The sequence below is a fragment of the Festucalex cinctus genome, chromosome 1, assembly GCF_051991245.1.
Source record: "Festucalex cinctus isolate MCC-2025b chromosome 1, RoL_Fcin_1.0, whole genome shotgun sequence".
NCBI classification, from domain to species: Eukaryota; Metazoa; Chordata; class Actinopteri; order Syngnathiformes; family Syngnathidae; genus Festucalex; species Festucalex cinctus.
The window spans coordinates 31,034,993-31,059,431 of NC_135411.1; the positions used below are offsets into that span (position 1 = coordinate 31,034,993).

Genomic DNA, 24,439 nt, shown 5'->3' on the forward strand with positions numbered 1-24,439 from the left:
GCAATTGCAATTGCACTACATCTTAGCCAGCATTAAATCCAAATGCTGTTTATGTACACACACAAAAAAGACAGAAGTGAATATTTAGACTCTGAGCTGAGCTATGTTGCAGTTTCATTGGCTAATGTGGAAAAAGCCCAGAGGCGGAAACAAGCTCCTATATGTAGAACGAAATCAAATCTGGATCGATAGGGCCCCTGACTACGTCTCAGAGCGGGCACGGAAATTAACTAAATTTGCAGATCCGATGTGTCATAATGCACATTCATCTGTGAGCCAAGCACATTGATCGCTCTTTACGCAATCATGCATTGATTGGAACACTTCTTCTGAGAAAACAAAGCAGTCATTTTCAATGTGTTTTATTGTAAAACAGAGACAAAACAGTGTTCGACAGCTGTACAGCATAATTTACAAAATATGTTCTTTTTTTTATTATTATTAATCTGGTTGGTGCAAGAAGGTGAGACAACCCTGATAGGGGGAGGGGGAAAGCTGGAAAACATGATAATCTGTTTGAATGGTTTTCCCAGTGATTATTAGCTATAAATAAGTGCTGTGTGTTTTATTTGTGGCTTAAATACAAACATCATTAAGACAAAGCAAGAATCCACTGGTGACGTGTGAAAGGGTTAAATCGAATGTGCACAACTCCATGAATGTAGACAACATCAACAATTCACCATCACACCCGCCAGTCAATATTAGGATATTGATGTGAGCTACATATGTACATGTTAGGCCACAGCTAATAAGACAGTGGTAAAAAAACAAACAAAAAAAAAACATGGGAAAGCACACACAGGACCCATGCTCATCAGCAGGAAAAAATGTTGACTGCATTTGCATACTTATTACTAATAATACATTTTTGGCTCCAAGGGTAAATAAAGCGTGACATATGTTACTTAGCAGCACTTCTGTCCTCAACATTCCTAGCTCAGTATCGAGCTTTTCTGTCAAGTGAATGTTATTGCACATTGGAAGAGGCGGAATTCTGTCAAGAATCTTCTGCCAAAGAATATAAATATATTTGCGTTAAAGAGACCAGCTCATTAACAAATTCCACTCTGGCACCAACAGGGCAAAATTTAAGTCACCCGGAAATATGAGTACTGCATATAGGCCTCACATGCCCTGGACAATTCAATATAATGGAATAACTGCTTCAAATATTCTAACTTTCGAAATAAAATAAAACAAATGTTGTTTTAATTGACGCAAGTCAGCTGGGATAGGCTATGGATCACCAGTGACTTTTGTGAATGAGAAAATCATTTGATGATCATTGATGGACTCTGCATACTGAGAGGTGTTTGGCTCCTTATTTCGCTAGAGTTTATGTGAGGAACTCTGCAGTTCTGTACCACCAGAACCAATATCAAAAACATACTGTGAAATCATGAATACTTCTCTGACAGCTGAATTTTTTTATGCAGTTCATGTATTACATGTACACTTCCAACTATACTCTGCATATTCATTTTAGTCACATACTTGAGTTTGAAATGTAGGCCACAGGAGGTGGAGGTTGAATTGCATATTTCTATAAAGCAGGGGCAAGGAACTTAAGGGCCCGTGGGCCAAACGCGAAAGAATTGTATCTGGTCTGTCATGGAATTTTGAAAACAAATACAACCTCAGAGAAAACATTCAACTCCAAATGCTCACGGTGTATAATAATAAACATTTGTTTGATGGTTGTGTTGTGTGCTTTCATAAATTTTGTACAGTCCTCCGGGGACTCTATAAAAACTACAATTATGGTCCCTGATCGGAAAAAGGCTCCTTACCACTGCTATAAAGAAAGGAGAAAAGCGACACTGGGTATATGTGTTATTGCACTATATAGATTAACTATATGCATTCCCATGATGCTTTGGGTGTGTAGGGCTGCATAGCGACTGTGAAAACCTTCCAATCATTCACCATCCTTAACTCATTCACTCCCAAGCCTTTTTCACTGAAGCAATTCCTTTCGCTTCCGGCTGTTTTACTGGAATTTGACTGATTTTGCAAGGCCCACAGAGTCTCTTCTTTCATCAGGAAAAAAATATATCTTTCCACCTGCTTCCATTTTGCAGCAATTGGCATTGAAATATAGCTAAGTTTCATTATTATTCACAAATCTGTTTACAACTGTGGGTAAATGAGCTTTTTTCAACATGGACCTGGTTGAGCTCTTTTGCTTTGCTGCCACCTGCTGGCCGTTTTTGGCCGGCTCTTCAACCATTCTCTGCAGTTGAGAGGCTGCATCAAAGCCTTCTGTAGGCTCTAACATAAAATAAAACATATAAATTACGTCCTTGGGACACTTAAAACATTTAAAATAGAACGTATTTATACGTTTTTGGGAGCAAATGAGTTAAGAAACAACTGATTATATCTCAAAGTGCAGTGTTATAGTTCCGATTCAGCAGTCAAAGGTCTCGATTCTAAAGGCAAAGCGTCCAGATTGTGTTCAAAGTTTGAGTCCGTGTCCACGTTGTTGTCTTTGAGCGGACAATTCTCTGTGTTCCTCGTCGCGCCAATCTCCGCCACCTCCTCCAATTCCTCCTCCATCTCGATCTTTTCCAGAGCTACCTCATTCTCGTAACAAAAGGAGTTCCTCGGGCTGGAGGCGTTGGACGTCTTCTCCGCTAACTCTCTGGCGCTACAGTGCGGCGTGCCAGACACCTCGTAAGTGTTGTCAAAGCGGGAGTAGTCCACTTTGTAGAAGTTCTTGTCTTCGAAGAGCACCGGCTCGAAGCGATGGCCCCAGAGGATCTCACTGGCCACGTAGGAGCTGCGGCATTGCGTGGTCATGGCCGTGGCCTCCACCATACCCTCCAAGATCACCACGATCTCAAACTCGGACGTCTCCAGCTTCTGCTTGTCCATCTCGTAGAAGGGGCTGTCCTCGTCGATTTCGTGGACGATGGTGATGGGGGACACCAGGAAAATTCTGTCAATGCCGCTGTCGAAGCCAACGTCAATGTCCACCTGGTCCAGAGGGATGAACTCGCCCTCCACGGTGGTCCGCGACTTGAGGAGCTGCGCCCTGACGTGAGCCTCCACCAGGTGGCTTTTCCTCAGGTTGCCCACCCGCCACATGAGGCACAGTTTGCCGTCCCTCATAGCCACTGTGGCATAGTGGCTAAACACCAAAGTCTCGTTGCGTTTTTTGGGCTTGGCCATCTTGGCCATTACCGCACCGATGATGAAGGCGTCGATGATGCAACCCACGATGCTTTGGAAGACCACCATGAACACGGCGACGGGGCAGTCCTCGGTCACGTAGCGGTACCCGTAGCCGATGGTGGTTTGAGTCTCCACGGAGAACAAGAACGCGGCCGTGAAGCTGTCCACGTTGGACACGCACATCTGCGTCTCTGCCTCCAGGTCGCCGTAGGAGAGCGCCACCAGCCAGAAGACCAGGCCGAAGAACAACCACGAGAGCAGGAAGGAAAGGCAGAAGATGAGAAGCATCCAACGCCAGCGGACGTCCACACAGGTGGTGAAGATATCAGCCAGGTAGCGCTGGCCCTTCTCGCTCATGTTGATAAAGTGCACGTTGCAGTGGCCGTCCTTGCGCACAAAGCGGCTCTGGTGCTCAGCCTTGTTGACGTCCCCGTTGCCGTAGCCGTTGGGCACAGCCATGTTGGCCAGCTTCATGCCGTCCTCCTCAGAGGACACGATGCTGTACCGGTGGCTTCGCACGCTCCCCATCGCTTCCGCCTGGGGGGGCTGGGCCGCCTCTGCTTTCGAGAACAGTCTAAGTTTCTGATGTAAGCGTTGGAGAAACAGTTTTGAATGATGGCAGGGCCGCGTCAGGAAGAAACTATTCCCGCAGGAGCAGATCCTGAGGGAGCAGGTGAGGATCTTTGGCGAGGCCGGGTCACTCCTCTGCGATGGCTGCTTCAGGCCTCATCGGAGAAGCGTGCTGTGGAAAGAACAGCGAGGTGAAGCACAGTTTTAAAGTAATTGGCAGGAACCAAAGTAAAGATCAAGTGCATGCAGGTGTGTGATTACCTTCAAACTAAATAATGCATCGCCAACTCCATCGATGACGACATTAAGAAACAGCTCTTGTACTTAAGTTGTCAAGTCTAGATTAGTGATACACTGGTAAAACTAATTCTGCCACAATATTTTTTCTGACCTAGCAGTTTTTGTGTAAGAGAATTTCATTAACTGTTTTTTTTAACTGCAAAATACATACATGATACATTTTTTAAGATGATTGCATGAAGACTGACGACTACGCAGTTGTGAACAGTGTAAATTCCTGTTTTTTTTGTTTTTGTTTTTGTTTTTTGTTTTTTTTTTTGCTAGAAGGGCACTTTGGCATTCAGAATGAGTCCTCCCCGACTATACAAGAATTTGAGTATGGTTGTTCCCAACAGTGGCTATCTGGCATAATTGAACATTATTATTATTATTATTATTATTATTATTATTATTATTATTATTATTATTATTATTATTATTATTCTCCATCCATCCATCCATTTTCTTGACCGCTTATTCCTCACAAGGGTCGCGGATTATTATTATTATTATCATTATTATTATTATTATTATTATTATTATTATTATTATTATTATTATTATTATTATTATTATTACACCCACGTATACCACTACTAGGGTGGCCACTTCCATAACGTCAAAAAGGAGGACATATTTTAAAAAATTAATATGTTCCCTCGCTATAACGCAGTTCACTTTTCACGGCCTCGCTGTTTTGCAGATTTTTTTTGTGCGCAATTTTTGCATGCATTTATTTTTTGCAGTCGTTTACCTATTTTATAAACTGTATGAAGGTTTGAACATTGAGAATGTTTAAACAAGACAGAAATGTAAGAAAATGTAAATGCCTCAATGAGAAAGGTGTATGAACTGTGTGGTGAGGGGTTTTAGAGTCTTAAAACATTTATAATAAATGTAAAACATAAAGCTAACTACTGTGCGGATATCATTTATTGCGGGTATTTTTTGGAACCTAACCCCAGCAGAAAACGAAGGAATACTGTACATCAGACTTGCGGTGTATTTTCTTCAACAATAGAGTTTTGCATGGTTTACAGATCATGTTTGTGTAACTAAATGATGAAAAATATCAATAAAAAGTCGAACTTATTTCTGACAATTCATTTTGTTTATAGTACCATGTTTTTAAACCACTAAGCAGTGACATGCGTCTGTATAAGTGCAATGTGCCACAAAACACAACTTCATTTGAAAAGCAAATAACAAGGAAAAAATGTCGTCAATGATGACGCACCTGCTGATCCCCTCTTGCTTTTTTGCTTTTCCGACCCCGCGTGACGTTCTATGACAGCTTTGCCCTGATTGCTCACGTCCCGCATACACCGGCAAAGCGTGTAGAAACTGTGAAACGAGTCTCGACTGCTTTTGGCTAGGAAATTGTGCTTGTTCGTCATTTTTGCTAGCGCTACCTTTTCGCTGCTGTCAAAGAAGACGGCGAGGATATGACGTAGTCAGATAGCCACACGTAGAGCTTTGTTTACATTTATTGAACCAATGATATACGAGATTTTTAACTGAAGCCTCTCTTGGCTAATAACAGACCAGTTGTGACAAACGTGGGGTGGGACTGATTTTGGGTCATATAAACTCAACCGCAGCTAATTTCCTTTAAAAAGGAGGACAAACTAAGCGTCCTGCTTAGGGTTAAACAGGACGCAGGAGACACCACTAAAAATTAGGTCTGCCCTGCCTAAATCAGGACTCCTGGCCACCCTAATACATACAGTTAGCTAGCTAGCTATGCCACACCATGACAATTCATCTTCCCTGGATTCCAGAATTGACACAAGAGTTCAGTGTCATTAATTTAATTTCCCAATCGAGGAGGTGACACTGCGGACAACGCCATTGTCCGCCTGCCAGCTGAAAGGATCCTCAGAAGTCTGCTAGCTCGTAAGCTAGCTAGTGGTACCGGAATATATAGTCTATCCACCGGAGGGATTAAGCGAACATATTTTCAGAGCTTCAACGTAGGGATGTGCCGGCATAAGAAAGTTGCTAGATGAAGTCCCATTTGTTTTTTCGTGAGATGTGGTGTTACTCCCAGAGCGGAGACAAAGGCTTGATTTTTCACAACTTTGAAGCCTGATTTTCAATACTTTTTACTTTTTTAATGATTTCTAATAGAATTGTCAAATAGGAAATCTTGCAAAGTCAAATGTCCCTGTACTGATGGCAGATGATTCAGCCTAAATTAAGTAATATAGTCATCTTTTAAGTTTTTTAAGCACAATGATGGTTATCTTGTTTCATGTGCATATCAATTTGCCAGGTCATGTCCGCTGAGAGCTGTTTGTGTTTGTCCAGCGAGCAACCCGAAAAAGCCATCAGACTGACATTATTGCACTTCACATTCGAAAAATGTGTCAGTTTTGATGTCTTTACTAGAACATTGGTATGATAACAAATGGTGTAAATGATCCTCACAGCTATTTAGAGCGGGTGTATCAGTTCCTGTTTTGCGAGCGACAGTAACCTTGCGTAATGTGTAACAGAGCAGCAAGGGCGGTTAAATTAGAAAACATATTGACTCAGTGTTGCTGGCCTGGCCTGACGTTCCATTAGAATTTCACATGCACTGGCTGCAACCAGGCCACCCACAAATTCACTGTGAGTAAAGTGAGGATTAATTATAATTGCAAGCGCACGTAAGTCGGTTTAATAAATTGATGCTTGAATTGGTCCCCTGAAAGTCATGAAGAGTCATTGGGGATAAAATATGCAAGGCCTGCTCCCAAATCCCTGAGCATCATCTTTGTTTTCCTCAGCTAATGATGTCACTAGCAGACATCGCAACACTCACACACAGACCGTAAGTCTTTTCACAACCCGGCGTTTAACATTGCATTTATAATTGCAATTGTGACAATCGCTTGAACCCATCATGGAGCCCAAAGTGTGTAGTTTTGGAAGCAAAAAGGACAAGCAGGCTTTGTTTTTTTTAATACTCGGCATCAATGCATTCAAAGACAAATCGTGCATTATTGCAACAAATCAAATGAAACTGGATTGACGCAAGTTACTTTGCTAAAGTGTCTGGAAAAAAAACAAAACTTTTTTGTGCTCTCTTACTTTCCCCCACACTTATTGCTGCAGTGACAAAACCTTTAACAGCTCTAACAGTCAACAGCTAGTTGCTCGATGGAAACTGATTACATAAAAGCTGCACTATTTTTTAGAGGGGTACACAAATCAATAATGATACACGTTGAAGATGTAGCTTGTGCGCTCTAAATCAAATTAAATTAAATAAAAATTATCATAGCTACAAAATTTGACCATTTGTAGTGTTTTTTCAGCATTTCTATAAATATTAACATGTAGATGTTATGCATGTTTAGAATTTTCATGTATTTAATAGCGATATTAGTATTACGAGTACTACTGCTGCCAATCGTTACTATTTAAACGCTCATCATGATATGTTATTCTTACAAGGAGAACATGCTCACCTGTTGGCCCGTGCAGAGCAAAAGTGCTGTTTCCTGATTTTTTTATGTCCCATAAATGCAACACACGCCCGCTTGGTCCGTTTCGTTCTGGCTGCTCCACTGTTATTATCACCCTCACTTAGGCTGCTGTCTGGTGCACCAAATTGTGCCATAACCGTCTAGAGCAAGAGGATCTTTTGTGGTTCTCTCAAAGGAGCAAAGCTGATTAAAGCACATATACCCGTACGCGCACACACAAACCACACACAAACGCAAAACGTCCTAGTATGGCCACGCCTCATTCGCAATGTTGGCCAATAGGAACCTGGAGCGACTTTTCCATGCTCAGCGAACCAAAAGTAAGTGCTTCTTTGAGTCGTCATGTTCAGTGTGCTTGATAAGAAACGGGTTAAACTGCTAGAATTAATGATCTGTTTAGGATAATTGATTTTAATGACTTGGTTAATTTTTAGTAGTTAGCATTTTATTATTATTATTTTTCTTTAACTATGAGTGCTTATTGGGAAAAGTATTTATATTAAGATAAGGATGGATGAGGTTCAAATTAGGATGGATGGATGGATGGATGGATGGACGCCATCCTCCAAAAATAATGGCCTATTTTATTTCAAGCGTAGAATTGAATGACGTGTGTGTGTGTGAGTGTGAGTGGTTGTTGTCTCTGTGTGCCCTGCGATTGGCTGGCGACCAGTTCTGGGTGTAACCCGCCTACTGCCTGAAGCCAGCTGGAATAGGCTCCAGCACCCCCCGCGACCCTTGTGAGGTGTAAGCGGTCAAGAAAATGCATGGATGGATGGATGGATGGATGGGATTTTTAAATTGCAAGTATAATATTTTACCATTATTATAGCTTCTTTAATCAAGGGGCGGCATGGTGTGCGAGTGGTTAGCACGTCTGCCTCCCAGTTCTGCGAACTTGGGTTCGAGTCCAGGCTCCACCTTTACATGTTCTCTGCGTGAGTCTTTTCCGAGCACTCCGGTCTCCTCCCACATTCCAAAGACATGAATGGCAGGTTAATTGGGAACTCACTGGGTGTGCTTGTGCGTGTGGATGGTTGTTCGTCTCTCTGTGCCTTGTGATTGGCTGGCAACTAGTCCAGGGTGTCCCCCGCCTACTGCCCAAAGCCAGCTTGAGATAGACTTCAGCACCCCCCCTGACCCTTGTGAGGAATAAGTGGTCAAGAAATGGATGGATGGAGGGATATTTAATCAAAATTATATATTATTTAAAAATGCGTATATTGTATTATTAGTCTTTATAGTGGCATTATTACCTTAATATTATTATTATTATTATTATTATTATTATTATTATTATTATCCATCTATCCATTTTCTTGACCGCTTATTCCTTACAAGGGTCGCGGCGGTGCTGGCACCTATTTCAGCTGGCTCTGGGCAGTAGGCAGGGGACACCCTGGACTGGTTACCAGCCAATCGCAGGGCACACAGAGACGAACAACCAACCACACTCACAAACAGGCCTAGGGACAATTTGGAGCGCCCAATTAACCTACCATGCATGTCTTTGGAATGTGGGAGGAGACCGGAGTACCCGAAGAAGACCCACACGGGCACGGGGAGAACATGCAAACTCCACCCAGGAAAGCCGGAGCCTGGACTCTAACCGGAGTCCTCAGAACTGGGAGGCGGACGTGCCAACCACTCGAGCACCGTGCCGCCCTATTATTATTATTATTGTTATTATTATTATTATTATTATTATTGTTGTTGGTGGTGTTGTTATTATTATCATAATAATTATAATTATTATTATTATTGTTATTATTATTAATTATTCTTATTCTTATTATTATTATTATTATTATTATTATTAACCTATTAACAAGACTAATTTGTTTGATTGATGAAAACGTTTTCATTATTTACGAATATATGATTCCTTTACAAAATTTTAAGTACAGTATTACGATGACTGCCTTTCAAATGCTGTAATGGCCGCTGTAAAAGCGACTGCTCATTGTGGCCACAAGATGGCAGTGTCTGAAATGCTACCGAGGTTTCCATTGATTTATGTTGTCAGTCGTCACTTAGTGGAAGACAAAAAAAAAAAAACTTGCATTTGGACAATTTATTTTGAACATTCTGTGCATAACAAAATAGAGTAAACTATAAAGGCATATAAATATATTAACATTTCTGAAATTACATACTACAAATGGGTTTGCTGCATGACCTCTTCCGGACAGCGGTGGCTTCTCTTCACCAGGACCGAGTGTGAAAGGCCAGGTCCCCTGTCACACTGCTCCGCACTCAGCATGGGGGTGGCCACCCACGTGGTCTCATTAAACAGCGCGTAGTCCACCTTGTAGTGCTTCTTCCCCAATTTGAGCACCTCCTGGAACCGTTGCGCCCAGCGGATATCTGCAGGCGTGTAGGAGGTGCGTGTCTGGTGAAGCATCCCGGTGGAGTCGCCCGTGTAGGTGAATGACACCACAAGCTCAAAGTTCTCCTCCAGAAGATCGTCAGGGCCGATATTGTAGAGCGGGCTCCCCGAAACTAGCTTGTGTACGACAACGGTTGGCGTGGCGAGAACAAGATCCCGGTCCTGGATGTCCACATCCTGGTATGAAATCACCACGGGTCCTTTGGATTGTTTAGAGTGGCGTACAAGCTGCGCCCTGGCGACACCCTCCAAGATATGATTACCTCTGAAGTCTCCGAGTCGCCATGACAGACACAGGACGCCATCCCGCTGGTTGACGACTGCAAATCTACTGAAGCCCACCGTCTGAGCCCTCTTCCTCGCCGACGCCATTTTAGCGATTACAATACCAATGACAATGGTGTCCAGGAGGCAGCTGAGGACGTCCTGGATGGTCACCACCACCACAGCCACCATACAGTTTTCCGTCATGCCCCTGAAACCGTAACCAATGGTTGCCTGGGTCTCCATTGAGAAGAGAAATGCCGAAGTGAAGTCGTGGACGTTTAACACGCAGGGACGGTCTCCATCTCCGTGCACGTACGCGATCAGCCAGTAGCAGAAGCCGAAGAACAGCCAGGAGATGATGTAGGACAGCGAGAAGACCAGGAGCATCACCCGCCAGCGGATCTCCACCAGAGTGGTGAATATGTCGAGCAGGTATGGACTCCAGTCCCGGGGGATCTTCTGGAAGACTACGGGGAAGCTGCCGTCCTTATGCATGAAGCGAAGCTGCCGGCCCTCGTTGTGCCTGGCGCTCACGGTGTGAATGGTGGTGAAGGAAGTGTCGATGAGCACCTCGTCACGCCTCTCGGTGCTCATGGTGACCGCCGCTCAGAGCCCTACAAAGGCAAACCGAGTAGAATGTTAAGGTTTGAGTGGAGGAGAGTAAAGGTGGAGACTTGTTTTGCATGAATGCATTGGCGGATGGTGCGTTTGGTGGCCCTCAGTGGGGAGCAGCTTCGCCTTTGTGAATTTAGCAATTGGAAGATATTTTTTTTTTAGTGGAATCTATCCTCCATTATTCACTGAAAACTCCCTTACTGGCATTTTCATAACATGACAAAAACATGAGAAAAATACATGTCTTGATAGTGAAAGTGTCCTAAATAAAGGTTTTGCTTTGATCAACCAAACAGAGGGCAAAATTACGCTGACATCATCGAGGGCGAGTCTTCTGGCCTCTGAGGACGAATTTGGAATCGAAGAAACAGTCCAACTGATAATGTAGTTTAACTTACACGGGCCAGCACTTGTGATTCTGAAGGTCCTTGGCAGATTAAACTGCCAAAGGCAACACAAAAAAAGCTGAAATCTTATTGGTCAACAACATCCATGCACATGTATGGAAGCAGTTTAGCTAAGAGAAATGCTATGAAATAAACAAAATTGACTGTTGAGAATAAATTAATATAATTTCATTGAACAAATATTAGAATTTAGGTTGTAAATAAATGCTTTTGATACCGCATTAAGGTCAACCTTTTATGTTCACAAGAGCAACCGTGCCTCTGGCAATACTCAAGAACTGACCTTCAAATCAATGACAATGTTTCGCAGTTGATTATTTACTAGAACTTACATTGGTGTCCCTCTAAAACACTGCAAAGCAACTGTGGCTACTAATATAACTTTCAAATAGAGTGGACTATCAGAACTCACGTCTTAAGTCCAAATACCATAAAAGAACATTTAGAAACACACATACAGATTTCTAACATTTGCAATGTTTGTTTTAGTAGGGGAGAGCGGGGCGAGTTGTATCACAGGTAAGTTGTCACATTGCAATGTTCTTCTCCACCAGAGGGCGCAACGAAAAAGTGGAATACTAGTTTTCTTCGTATAAATGGTCAGGGGTTGTGTACTGTCTAAGAAGAGAATAGCACATTGTGAGATGAGATCCGTGCCAGTTATCTGTTTTGCACAAAGTAAAAATTTTCAACTTCATATATTTTGAAACAGACATAGACCAAAGTCTAGCAGAAAATCATGTGGACTCATTAGAGGAGAGATTCAGGCATCTTGTCATGCCTCAGTTACTGTTATGTTTTAAGCTAACTTTAAACAAGAGCAAGTATTAGCCAACATGGTAGTTTGGAGCAACCCGTCTCAGTCATTTTGGGGTTTGTTGTTTTATATGCAAAGAATGGGCGAATGAAAAATACACCTCTTGCAACTCTGTTTACGTATGCCAGAATTGTTCTTCAGATGATGAGTCTGAAAAGTGAGGAAATAAATTTCCCAGGTCTTGTTTCATTGTTTAAAAAATTGATTTTCCAGTTGTTGGAACTATAGTATGCCCAAATGTCTGGGCTGGTTTAAGTTTTATGATGAACCATCCATCCATTAACCAAAATGCTTTATTTTTTTTAAATTCAATTTAATCATAAATTTCGAGTTTAAGGGAAGCAAAACAGGCTATGACCTATATGCTAGCAGTTCCTAAGGACTTTGATCTATTTCATATTATTTCATGTTAGTTTGCTCAATGACTACGGTAAATTTTCAAGATCAATGATAAACAATTTCTCCGGCTGTTAAAACAAACAAACAAACAATGAAACAAACAAACAAAAACAGGAGAACAAGGATAATTGCGTCCTTGTTTTATTCGTTGTAAAATCCAATGTAACATCTTACCCCAAATAGTGTGACAACTTACCCATTTGTGGGGGCAACATGTCACATGTTCACTCCCTCTATTTGGTGGCTTGTAACTCGGCACTGACACAAAGTATAAAAATGACATGAATACAAAAAATATACTCAAGACTTTGGTCTTTCATATGGCATAATTTTGTTTATATGTGATGCATTGATTCAGAGAAATATATAAAAGTATAAAAAAAGTGATACAACTAGCCCTGATCTCCCTATGTGGAAACGTTAATTATGTTTATTATTATTATTATTATTATTATTATTATTATTATTATTTTTTTGTCCAATCAGATTTCAGCCTGTATCTGTTGCCATGTCAATTTAATCTGCCAGGGCCTTCACAATCAACTTTAACATTATGCATAATTTGAATTAGGGCTGGGCAATAAATCAAATTAATTCGATACATCGTCATTTTAAAAAATCGAATCGTTGAAAATTTGCTAAATCGTGAAATCGAGTTTGTTTACAATAGCTACCAACTACTTAATTGTGGCATTTAAGCACAAACTATGAATGTTAAGTGTATGTTAAAACTGATCTAGAATCAGTATACGTTACTGGTGTCAGAACATTTTGCACAGGAATTATTTTTGAATAAATGAAACCTTTAAATAAACGTTTGTTGGATGTATTAGGTTAAAATCGATTACAATCGTAATCGTCCTGAATGACTGCAAAAATCGAGATTTTTTATTTTTTTTGATAAGAGAGAGCTCAGAATTGTTCATTTGAGATTTTCTTTTTCGCCCAGCCCTAATTTTGAACACGTAATGTAATGATTCTTTTCAAACCACACTCCACTACTTTAGAGTGACGGGGCACAACATAATAGATTGGTTTCGGGCTCGGTGCCTTGCTCAAGGGCACCTCAGAAGAGTTGGGTTAAAAAAAAGGCCTCTTTGGTAACAACTGATGTTATTACAGTAATAATTTTTTTTCTTTGTGGATGTCAATTATTATCCCTAAACGGCGTTCACCCCTAAATGCTACATCAAGGGTTAAACTTTAACCGCACACTAAATGTGCAATACACAAAAGTCAGGATATTTTTTTTTAATCACTTTTCAACATGCCATCAAACTCTAATCTTGACAGCTACTCAGATTTAAAAAAAAAAAAAAAAAAAAAAAAAAAAAAAGTTTGAGTGCTACGTGCCGAGAACTGATCAAAACATTCCTAAAGCTGCGTATAGTCATTGCACGTAGTTCTTTTTTTTTTATGGCCTAATTGTGTCACCCGGGAACACATTGCTGATAAGACTAAGTTTATGATGATGTGCTGTAATTTTACACCTTTACTGTTGACAATGTGTACCCAACACATCTTGAGTAAGTCAGTAATGCAAATGTCAAGCCGTACTGGTGGAAAACTACACTAATTGGAAAAGCGCAAACTAAATAACAATATGCATACATGGTGCTTGACATTAGTATTTTTCATTGTTTGCTTATATCTCAGTGTAAAAAAATGTGGCACTATGATGAAAAAAACAGCAATAACGACAATACTAAAAGCAAGATGTACCATCTTGAATAATGATTACATGGATTATAAATCCAAATTCTATTAAAATATCTTTATTGCACATTTTGTTTACCACATTTTGTATTTCATCAATGGCCATCATGCTGCTTCTTTCGATATGTGTCATTGCCTCCTGTGGACAGTATGATACAGACAGACACGGATATACGAACACTACTACTCACTAAGCCACTAAGTAATATTAGCTGTTCTTCATGGAAAATAACATATATACTTGTGTATATTTTCTACCACCAGATCTTTTCTCACTCCATCATTTGTGCTCAAATATACAAGTATATTGCTTAATACGAGCACCAAGAACCTCAGCAGCCCTCAAGTACCACACGAGTAGCCCGTGGGCTGGTTCTAAAAATAGCATATCACTGTCACCAGTGATGGGAAATTATGATTTACTAGTAATACTGTAAAAGCATTCATGTGAAAAAGGAAGATCTGGCAGAGATTTATCAAAAATGAATGTTAGATATATGTGTTTCCTAATAATTGTGAGAAATCATTACCTGCAACAGTGTACACATAAACAAATATTATGAATAATTAATAATATATAGGAATAACATAAAAAGCAAGTTCAGAAAACGTGTTAATTTTGGGGATCAAACTGCTCGCCCTTTACATTAATCAGTACCCAAGAAATTGCTCTGTTTCAACAAGGGTAAAGCCGCATGCTTTATAATACTATACGTCATATTTTTCATATATTCTGAATATAAAATATTGGTAACCATACACTGAACTGTAATTAACTGACAATGCCTATAAAAAGGTATTCTAACTTTGATAATGATAATAGTGATAAGTCATTTTAACAAAATTACAGTAGCCTAATTGACAAAAGCTTCTTTTCCTTTTTTTTAAACATAGTCAACGCAAATCTATTGAGAGCACTTTAATAACAACCAACTATTTTGTGTACTGTATCTCACAATCACATTTATGTTACTATTGTATATGTGCCATTTTAATGCTATTGTATGTTTCGCCCTCCGCACTATAGCTTATTCAATTGATTATTGTAATGACTCCACAGAGCATTGATAGAAATCTACCTCATTTTAATTTCAAGAATCACATATATTTTAAGTCACATATGTTTATGTTTATCTTATTTACAGAATGAAAAACACGGTCTGTGTTCTATAATATATATATATATATATATATATATATATATATTATATATATATATATATATATATATTTCTATGCCATTGTGAAAGTCTCCTCTGAAAACTAATACAAATGTTATTAATGTGAAGTAACTTACTTGAATGTAAATGATGATGCTTTCCTGGAGTGTAAAAAGCCTTCGAAATGTGCAGGCCACGATACTTGAGAGTGTGCAGAGTTTGGCCTGCGCACTCAAAGTCCCCTTTTACCTCCTGACATCATTGCTGCCACCACATCCCTCCCAAGCCTTATTGGACAATCTGGAAGAATTTATGGCCTGTGCCACATTTTAGAAGCGTTTCAGGACAAAAAAAAAAGGAAAAACAAAAAATGCTCACACACGCGCTCAAAAATCATGGCTGTCCATGGTTGTGTCCGGGTGATGAAATCCAACTTTTATTGTTCTTTAAAGTCTTCCAGGGTCTGAAGCCGATGGGCAGATTATTAATAGGCCATTTAGCAGATCCTTTCCTCCAAGCATTTCCGTGATTCATTCGACAGAGAGTTAACCTTTGCTCAATCAGGCGGAGCGAGAGAGGCTGTGATTGGCATCGGATTTTCTTTCGCCTGAATTGTCCTCAGTTTGGTCATGATAAGGATCATAACAAAGCCGCTGCATTTTAAAAGTCTCTTTATTGCGGCCATAACACCAACCAGAAAGAGGTCAACAACAGCAAAACAATAGTGCTGTGGTGGGAAAAATAAAACAAATCTTATCATTCAGTTTTAAAATATATGGTTTCATTTTGAGGTGTGAGGATGTGCAAAGACTGAGATAAGAGAAATTCCTGAGTGATAACCTTCAACACTTCACATTTTACTTCCTTTATTGAACACATGTAGATGACAAAAAAAAATATTTTAACAGATGCGAGGAAAACAATTCAGAAAAACAAATCCGTAAACAACAAATTTAAAACAGTAAAGTAACGTGATAGATGACATCTGTTATGGTTCGTGGGGAATTGAGGACCCAAGTGAAGGGAGGCAAGGCGAGGCAGGTGTGCTCTTAAACATTCTTTAATTTAACTCAAAACAAACAAACCAAGTACGACACAAAACAAAGCTGGGAATAAACTGGGAAGCTGATTGGATAACACAAGGGAACGGAAAACGAGCACAGGAGGACATGATAAAACTTGACGAGATATTGGCAGAAAAGGAAACACAAGGAAAACATGACCAAAAAAACCCAAACCAAAACCCAGATCCTAACAACATCTCTGATAAGCAGTGTGGGCTTAAAGTTGCGACCGGTACAGTCCTGAGAATGAAAAAAAAAAGAAAAAAATAGAGAAATAAACTTGACATTCCAAATTGGCGACCATAAGCTTCTTGAGTTTGGCATTTATCAAAATCAATAGTGATAAGGTTTTTGACAAGTCAGTAAAATTAAGTACAAACAAAAACAAAGAGGCACTGGGGAGAGATAATAAGAAATTCATGTTGCATGTTGGTATACGGTAAATAATATTGCGCCACTATGACCTGGCTAATAGGAAAGGAGTAATTGACGCCATTGAAGTAGTCACGTTCCATGTAAGTTGGAGAGGAGTTAAATTTAGTAGGTGGCTTGTGGAAGTTACAGAGTCTTTCCCGTATCAGCATGTTGATACAGATTTTTGATTCATTTTTTTAGAAATCGTGTACAAAAAAACAATTTTTAAGAGTAATGTTGTACCCAAAAACAAAAACAAAAAAACAAGACCACAAATGCTCAAGTAAAGAAATCTTAGTTGAGTATTTGGACAATAAGAACACATACATACAATAATGTGACATCAAAAAAACAGGAAAGGCTGTTTATATAAGCCGATGATTTAACGAGCCAGTTTGTCAAAGTCAACATAACTACATTGACATGCAAGCGTCAGGCATTCATCTCTCAAAACAGGTCTGAGAATTGCCTCGCTTTCCAACACCATGAAAAAAAAAAAAAAAGGAAAACCCCTCCAGTGACCGCAAAGTCTTTGTCAGGCCTTCGTGACAGGAGGATCCGGCTTAGGTCGGTAAACTCAAGTGTGGATGGCATTGTGGAGCGTAAAGACAAATAGCAGCTGGTACATTGATGGTGGCAGTAATAGAGCCGTGTTGTTGTTTAAACAGTTTAATCACGCAAGTGCAGCAGTTTTAGCCACCTATTGTGGCTCCGTTCAATTGTCTTGTGCCGGTACATCGCTGCAGCGTCACCCACGGGTCTATTTAACAGTCAGGAAAGCCAGGACACAGTCATTAGTTGTATTTTGAACGGAGTCGAATCTGGCTTCTATAATGATGCTGTCACAAACGCAACGTGGCTTGTGTCTGTTAAGGGCAGCGCTTCTATGGACGCTACTCTCTGTAGGTAAGCAGAAACTAGAAATGAGTGTTGTTGTGTAAATCCTGACAGACCAGGTGCCACTTTCGTGTTTATTTCCGATTTAAATGAATTAAACACGTACTGTAAGTCAGGCTATCCCTATTGTGCATTTCTGCCAGATCAAAGAAGAGTTCATGGTTGGAGATCATGTGAAGAGAATTTTCCGGCTTGGATTTGGCCCACTAGAATAACAATCGAAATTGGAGTTCTAACTAAATGGGCACTCCCGAACAGGCTTTATGAGCTATATTTATATGGATTTATTGTCCTAGAAGATAGTCAAGTCAATTATATTGAGATTGCACCAATATACAGAAGAAGCTATCTGATGGCACTGTACACATTGAGAACGAAACTTCTGTCTGTGGAAATGTCCTGTGTCTATATTTTGTCAATTTCATATTTTTTCCACATATCTATACTATGGTATGGATCAGTCCCGTTGTTATGTTTTTACAAATTATTGACCAATCTCAAGTGTTGAAAATAGGTTTGTCTTTTTTGTTTTTTGTTTTTAATAATGGTTTTGGAGATACGTGGAGATGAAACCAGTGACATGTATTGGGAAAACAAAATCAATGAAATATTTCATTTATTTCTTTTATGTTTTTGCTCTCAGAAGAGATTTCTGGATGGTGATTCTGAGTTGTATTTTTGTAAAAGTTGCAACAACCTGCTTCTTTAGGAAATGCTACAAACAACTGCACGACCCGCAGATGTCTGGCGGACATGCTAGTCAACAGAAAATTAATAACTCAGCCTCAGCGTGACAACTGTTCTGAGTACATATTTGTGTCATCCATCGAGTATCAGACCATCAAAGTCGTAAGAACAGACAGTGACACACTTTCCATCTACGCACAATGTTGTGTTTTCCATAAATTTGAGTGTATGCTATTCTATTTCAGGACACAAAGAATCTTCACTTAGGTTGTCGTTTACGGGCCACAATTGTAAGCAATGAGTTGTCAAATCAGTCAACAAGAATGTCAAGTGTATCAGCCTTGCCATTAACGTGGATTGCAATCGCAGGAATGGACTGATGACGACTTGTACTGGGACCCGTCCGTTTACCCGTATAATGAGGTGATTCTGCCTGTAAGCAAAGTCTGGACCCCGGACATATTTGTGACCAATGGGTAAGACTTGGCATTGTGCAGCCATGACATTACGCTTTATCCTATACATTTTCTCATTTCTTTTTTTAATCCCTACTTCAGCATATCAGCAAGCACGCAAAACAGCTTCCGTGACCTGATAGTGTTCAGCAATGGCACCTTGCGGCACAGAGTGGTGATGGCGGCCGAGGTCAACTGCGAGTTTAACCTCTTCAACTACCCCTTTGCTGAGGACGAATGTCCCGTGGCCATAGAGACCTGGTCCACTCAAGGTAGGCCCTGCACATCGTTGAACCTGACCTCATTAGTTGATTTTATTTTAGTTTTTAATACAAGAAGATGTGACATTAGGTGAAGGTCGTTAGCAAAGACCAAAGAATGGGATTAACATGATTGATTACATGTATGCACGGCTGGACAGGAAAAAGGAAGAGAAAGCTCTTCAGGTTGGAGTTATTTTCCTCATTGGCAGTTGAATTTCACAAAATCTTATTTTTAATAGGGATGCACGATAATATCGGTGGCCGATAATTATCTGCAATTATCGACCTATTTGACTTCAAACAGATAAACCAGATAATAGAGAAATCTGCCGATAATTATCGGCAATTATCAACCAATTTGGTGTCATACAGATAAACCAGATAATAAAGAAATGTGACGATAATTATCGTCAATTATCAACCAATTTGACATCATGCAGATAAAACAGATAATAAAGAAAATTGCCAGTAATTATCGGCAATTATCGACCAATTTGACGTCAAACAGATAAAGCAGATAATAAAGAAATTTGCCGAAAATTATCGGCAATTATCAACCAATTTGGCATCATACAGATAAACCTGATAAAGTAATTTTCTGAAAATTATCGGCAATTATCAAACAATTTGGCATCATACAGATAAACCAGATAAAGAAATTTGCCGACAAGTATCGGCAATTATCAAACAATTTGACGTCAAACAGATAAACCCGATTATAGAAAAATTTGCCAATAATTATCGGCAATTGTCAATCTGGTGTCATAAAGATAAACCAGATAATAGAGAAATTGGCCGAAAATTATCGGCAATTAGCGACCAATTTGATTTCATACAGATAAACTAGATCATAAAGAAATCGGGCAATAATAATAGACATGCCACGCTGGTCCATTTGTTGTGGCTCATATCAATAAAATTCAGCTTCATGGTGCTTTACATACATTGAAACATTGCCTAAAGTTTGCACAATGTTACTTATCGGTTATCGACATCGGCACGTTCTAAATTATTGGTTCATCGGTATCGGTTGAAAATAGCATTATCGTGCATCCCTAATTTTTAATAGTTCCTTTTGTATGCAGGTACGCTGATAGTTCTGTTATTTCCCTGGTCTTTGCCCAGGATGTGGTACAACCATGGATATCGGTAACGTGGAGGTTTTTGATGGGAGCCATGGCGACTGGGAAACGGTGGGAGCTTACCTCCACTCTGAATCGGAGGAACAATACTATATCTCGGTAAGGCCTCAAGTGGACAACAAGTTGCTTATTAGCCAAGAAAACTATTCCAATTATGTCTACTTAAGAAAGAAGTACTTATGAATACTGTATTTTCACGACTATGACGCACCTAAAAGCCTTCAAATTTTTCAAAAGCTGACCATGCGCCTTATAATCCAGTGCGCCTTATATGTGGATCAATATTGAGCCGCAACAGGTCTCGCTGTCAAGACGCTATCGGTGACCCTGCACGATCGGTAACGCGCATGCGCAGAAGATCCCGCCATCTTGGATCGCTAGCTAATACTAATACTTTACCTCAGAGAAAATAATAAAACAGATGTTTATTCATTTGGGGAGTGAATGGAGTTGTCAGAAAGCTGGTTTGTAATCTATTAATACAGTTTGACTGACCTATCTGACTGTTTTGTTGACGTTCCCTTTAGCGCAGCACCATCTAATGGATGCATAACGTAACCCCAGTTTCTACTGTAGCGCCTTATATATGGAAAAAGTTTTAAAATATGTCATTCATTGAAGGTGCGCCTTATAATGCGGTGCGCCTTATAGTGCGGGAAATATGGTACTTGGAACAAACACAAAAATTTAGGGGGGGGAAATGCTAAGTATGCATATGATTATAATAAATTCTTAAATTGCCTTTCATGGATGTGCTTGTTATACTAGTGAAGTTTTTCAAGTTGGGAGCCGTCGCTTGGCCGTTTGTTTTTGTTTTTTTCGCTTTGAAAAGCTAAGCCTACAAGCGAACTTTAGATATGCTACTGTCACTTGAGCGAAGTGAAAAACACGCCGGGGCCCCGATAGCCTTTATGTTTATGTAATGGGATAAGCAGCCAAACACACAAATAGAAAGCAAAAACTCATGCACAGGCCGAATATGCAAGTGACTGCAGCTCAATTACACTTCATAAAAACAGTTTACTGTATTTCTTTACATTCTCTTTTATTGTATTTTTTTTATTTACAATTTACAATACAGAGTTATCTTTATTTAATAACGTAACAAAATTGTGGGTTTTTGATGGGAGTGGAACAAATTAATGGCATTTTAATTCATTCAAGGTACCACAATTATACTGTACATCAAGTAATGTACTAGATTCATTGAGACTTTTTAGACTATTGAGATATTTGTTTAATGCAGTATTCTCAAATCTTTTACACCAAGTACAAGCCCCCCAAAAATACCACGACTACAGAGTAGCCCTGAGTGTTAATCAAAAACAAGTCAGAGGTACTTTTCCATCCATCCATTTTCTTGACCGCTTACTCCTCACAAGGGTGGCGGGGCAGTTTGCTGGAGCCTATCCCAGCTGGCTTCAGGCAGTAGGCGGGGTACACCCTAACTGGTCGCCATCCAATCGCAGAGAGGTACTTTTCTTAAAGGGGAAATCAACCCAAACTTTACAATAAAATGTTCTTTGCACCCCACTAGGCTAAGCACAGTATTCTGATTAATACTATGTTTGTGAAATATGAACAAAGCAGCAAAAATCCTCCCATTTTTATCCATGTCAGGGGCAGCCATTTTTTTTTTTTTTTTTTTTTATTGAAACTTTGCATTTTACAGTCACAGCAATAAACATCAATTCCAAGTTTCCAAGGGGGAGCCATTTTGTCACTTGCTGTTGACTGAAAATGATATCACAGTTGCTCAGATAACAACCAATCATGGCTCAGTTTCAGAAAACATGTGAGCCATGATTGGTTGTTCCACCTTACATTGCAAGTGGTAAAATTGCCGCCCCCATAGATGGCTAAAAATCATTGGATTTTAGCTGCAATTGTTATATTCCACAAACACAATATTAATCAGAATGCCCTGTATGGACTAGTGATGCCTCATAAAGCATATTATTGTAAAGACAATGTTTGGTGTTGACTTTCCCATTATAAAACTACAGTTATTGGAAGCCTCAGTAACATTCAAAATAGGAAAATACAAGAAAAAATGTACTTTAATGTTAAATATCTAATAATATTTGTACATAAATAAAATCTAAAACACAAATCATTCTTAAAAATTAAATACAACAGTACCTAGGTTGTGACTCTTTCACATACCACAAGAGGGAGCCTGCATACACTTTGAGAATCACCATTTTAATGGCTTCAACGTTTTGCCTTGAACTTACCTGGTCTGTGTCCAGGTGGTGTTGAAGATCCGGCAACAGAACCCCTTCATCACACTGATGCTTCCCAGCATTCTGCTCATCCTGGCCGACATGGTGAGCTTCGCCCTGCCGCTGGGGTGCGGCGAGCGCAACTCCTTCAAGGTCACCCTGGTGCTCAGCTTCACCATGTTTCTGCTCATCCTCAACGACCATCTGCCTGGCGACAGCGAGTGCGGCCCCGTAATAAGTCAGTGGGCGCGAGTGTGAACGTTACGGAGCCCCTAAGGTGACGTGGTAGAAAACAAAAACAAAAAACTTTGCGTTCCCTCGCATAACATTTTGCGTTCCTCGCAAAGATTGCGAGAGAACGCAATCTTTGCGAGAGAACGCAAAGTTGTTTTGCGTTCCTCGCAAAGACTGCGAGGGAACGCAATCTTTGCGAGAGAACGCAATCTTTGCGAGAGAACGCAGTTGTTTTGCGAGGGAACGCAAAGTAGTTTTTTTTCGCCTACCATGTCAACTTAGCTGCGCCGTAAACACTTCCGGGTCATCTTCCATGTGAACAAAAGCGACGAGGACGGAACGTTTCTAAACATGAAAAAAAAAAACGGTGGGAAAGCTTTCCCAAAGCGACTAGGATGGAGCATGTATTTTTCCACTGCTTTGTTTACACGTCGCTTTTGGTCACATGGAAGATGACCCGGAAGTGTTTACGGCGCACCTAAGGTGACATGGTAGGCGAAAAATAAAACTTTGTGTTCCCTCGCAAAACAACCTTGCGTTTTCTCAAAAAGATTGCGTTCCCTCGCAATCTTTGCGAGAGAACGCAGTTTTTTTTGTTTTTTGCGAGGGCACGCAATCTTTGCGAGGGAACGCAAAGTTTTTTTGTTTTTTTTCTACCATGTCACCTTAGGGGCTCCGTGGAACGCTAACGTGGCGTGAGCTTGAATGTCCGACCATGTCGCTAATTTGCGCTTGCAGAGAACCACTTTTGCGTGTGCCTGGTGATGCTGGTGGTGAGCATGCTGGTGTCCATGGTGCTCACGCGGGTGGCCAAGGATGGAGGCCTCATCTTCTGCTGCTCTGCCAGAGGAGCAAAGCCGGCAAGCAAACAAAGGAGAGCTGATGAAGGTGAGGGAGTCTGGATATGAGGGCTTGTGATGGCAGCAAGTTAAGAGTAGGGCTGAACAAAAATACAATCAATTATATCAAAATTAAGTTCATTAGACCATACTGTGGAAGTATTGCAATAGCCTATGATGAGTTACTTGATTGTGATGTATCATATATATTTTCACTAATAATTAATGATCATGCAATCACTGTGTCATGATACTATCACATAATTGTATCACAAGGTAGTCTATTCTGCAATTTTAACCCGTCATTGTGTATTTGAGCAGAAGTCAAAGTGGACGTCAGCGTCATCCAGCTTGGCAACTCCGAGGAAAATGAGATGCACCGAAAGTTAGCCGACTTCCTGGACGCCATCAAAACCAAGGAAGCGGAGTGCGACCGCAACGAGGCACTCGCCGACAGGATCGACAAAACTTTTTTCTGGTTCTATTTCATTCTGGGCACGCTCTACTTTTGTGCAATGATCACAGTGATGGTGTTATACGAATGCAAGGTCAACCACTTGGATTTCTGGTAAACGCTACTGGTGGGAATGACCAAGTACAAATACTTTATTACTTCGGGAGCTTTTTCAAGTATCTGTAATTAACACTTTTCACTTTTACTCCTTACATTTCAAAACTGGTGTGTGCTTTCTAATCCTTACTTTGTCAAAATAAACTTTTTTTTTTTTTCTCAACCTTGCTCCCAAAAATGTATGAATATATTTTAAATATTACCAGTGTTCCAAACACGTATTTATAAGTTTTTACTTTTTTGTTTGTTTTTTAATGCTAGAACATACAGAAGGCTTTCATGCAGCCTCTGAACTGCAGAGAACGGTGAAAGCAATTGTAGTTATTAGAAAAACTGCCAGCAGGTGGCAGCAGAGTATAAGAGCTCAACCAGGGCC

General features: G+C 40.1%; 2 protein-coding genes across 2 annotated transcripts; one reads left to right on the forward strand and one right to left on the reverse strand.

Annotated features, from left to right (window-relative positions):
* Positions 1–346: 346 nt before the first annotated feature.
* LOC144023326 (inward rectifier potassium channel 2-like) lies at positions 347–7,714 on the reverse strand. The gene is made up of 2 exons (XM_077528632.1): positions 7,485–7,714; positions 347–3,922 (listed from the first exon to the last, which is right to left on the reverse strand). The coding sequence occupies exon 2, from the start codon at positions 3,706–3,708 to the stop codon at positions 2,401–2,403; it is 1,308 nt and encodes a 435-aa protein (XP_077384758.1). The 5' UTR covers positions 3,709–3,922; positions 7,485–7,714; the 3' UTR covers positions 347–2,400.
* Positions 7,715–10,381: 2,667 nt separating this feature from the next.
* On the forward strand, positions 10,382–24,358 carry LOC144017067 (5-hydroxytryptamine receptor 3A-like). The gene is made up of 9 exons (XM_077518693.1): positions 10,382–10,420; positions 10,483–10,590; positions 18,580–18,624; positions 18,704–18,810; positions 18,892–19,061; positions 20,178–20,293; positions 22,447–22,657; positions 23,392–23,541; positions 23,814–24,358. Exons 1-9 carry the CDS (start codon positions 10,382–10,384, stop codon positions 24,062–24,064), a joined length of 1,197 nt encoding a protein of 398 aa, XP_077374819.1. The 3' UTR covers positions 24,065–24,358.
* Positions 24,359–24,439: the final 81 nt, after the last annotated feature.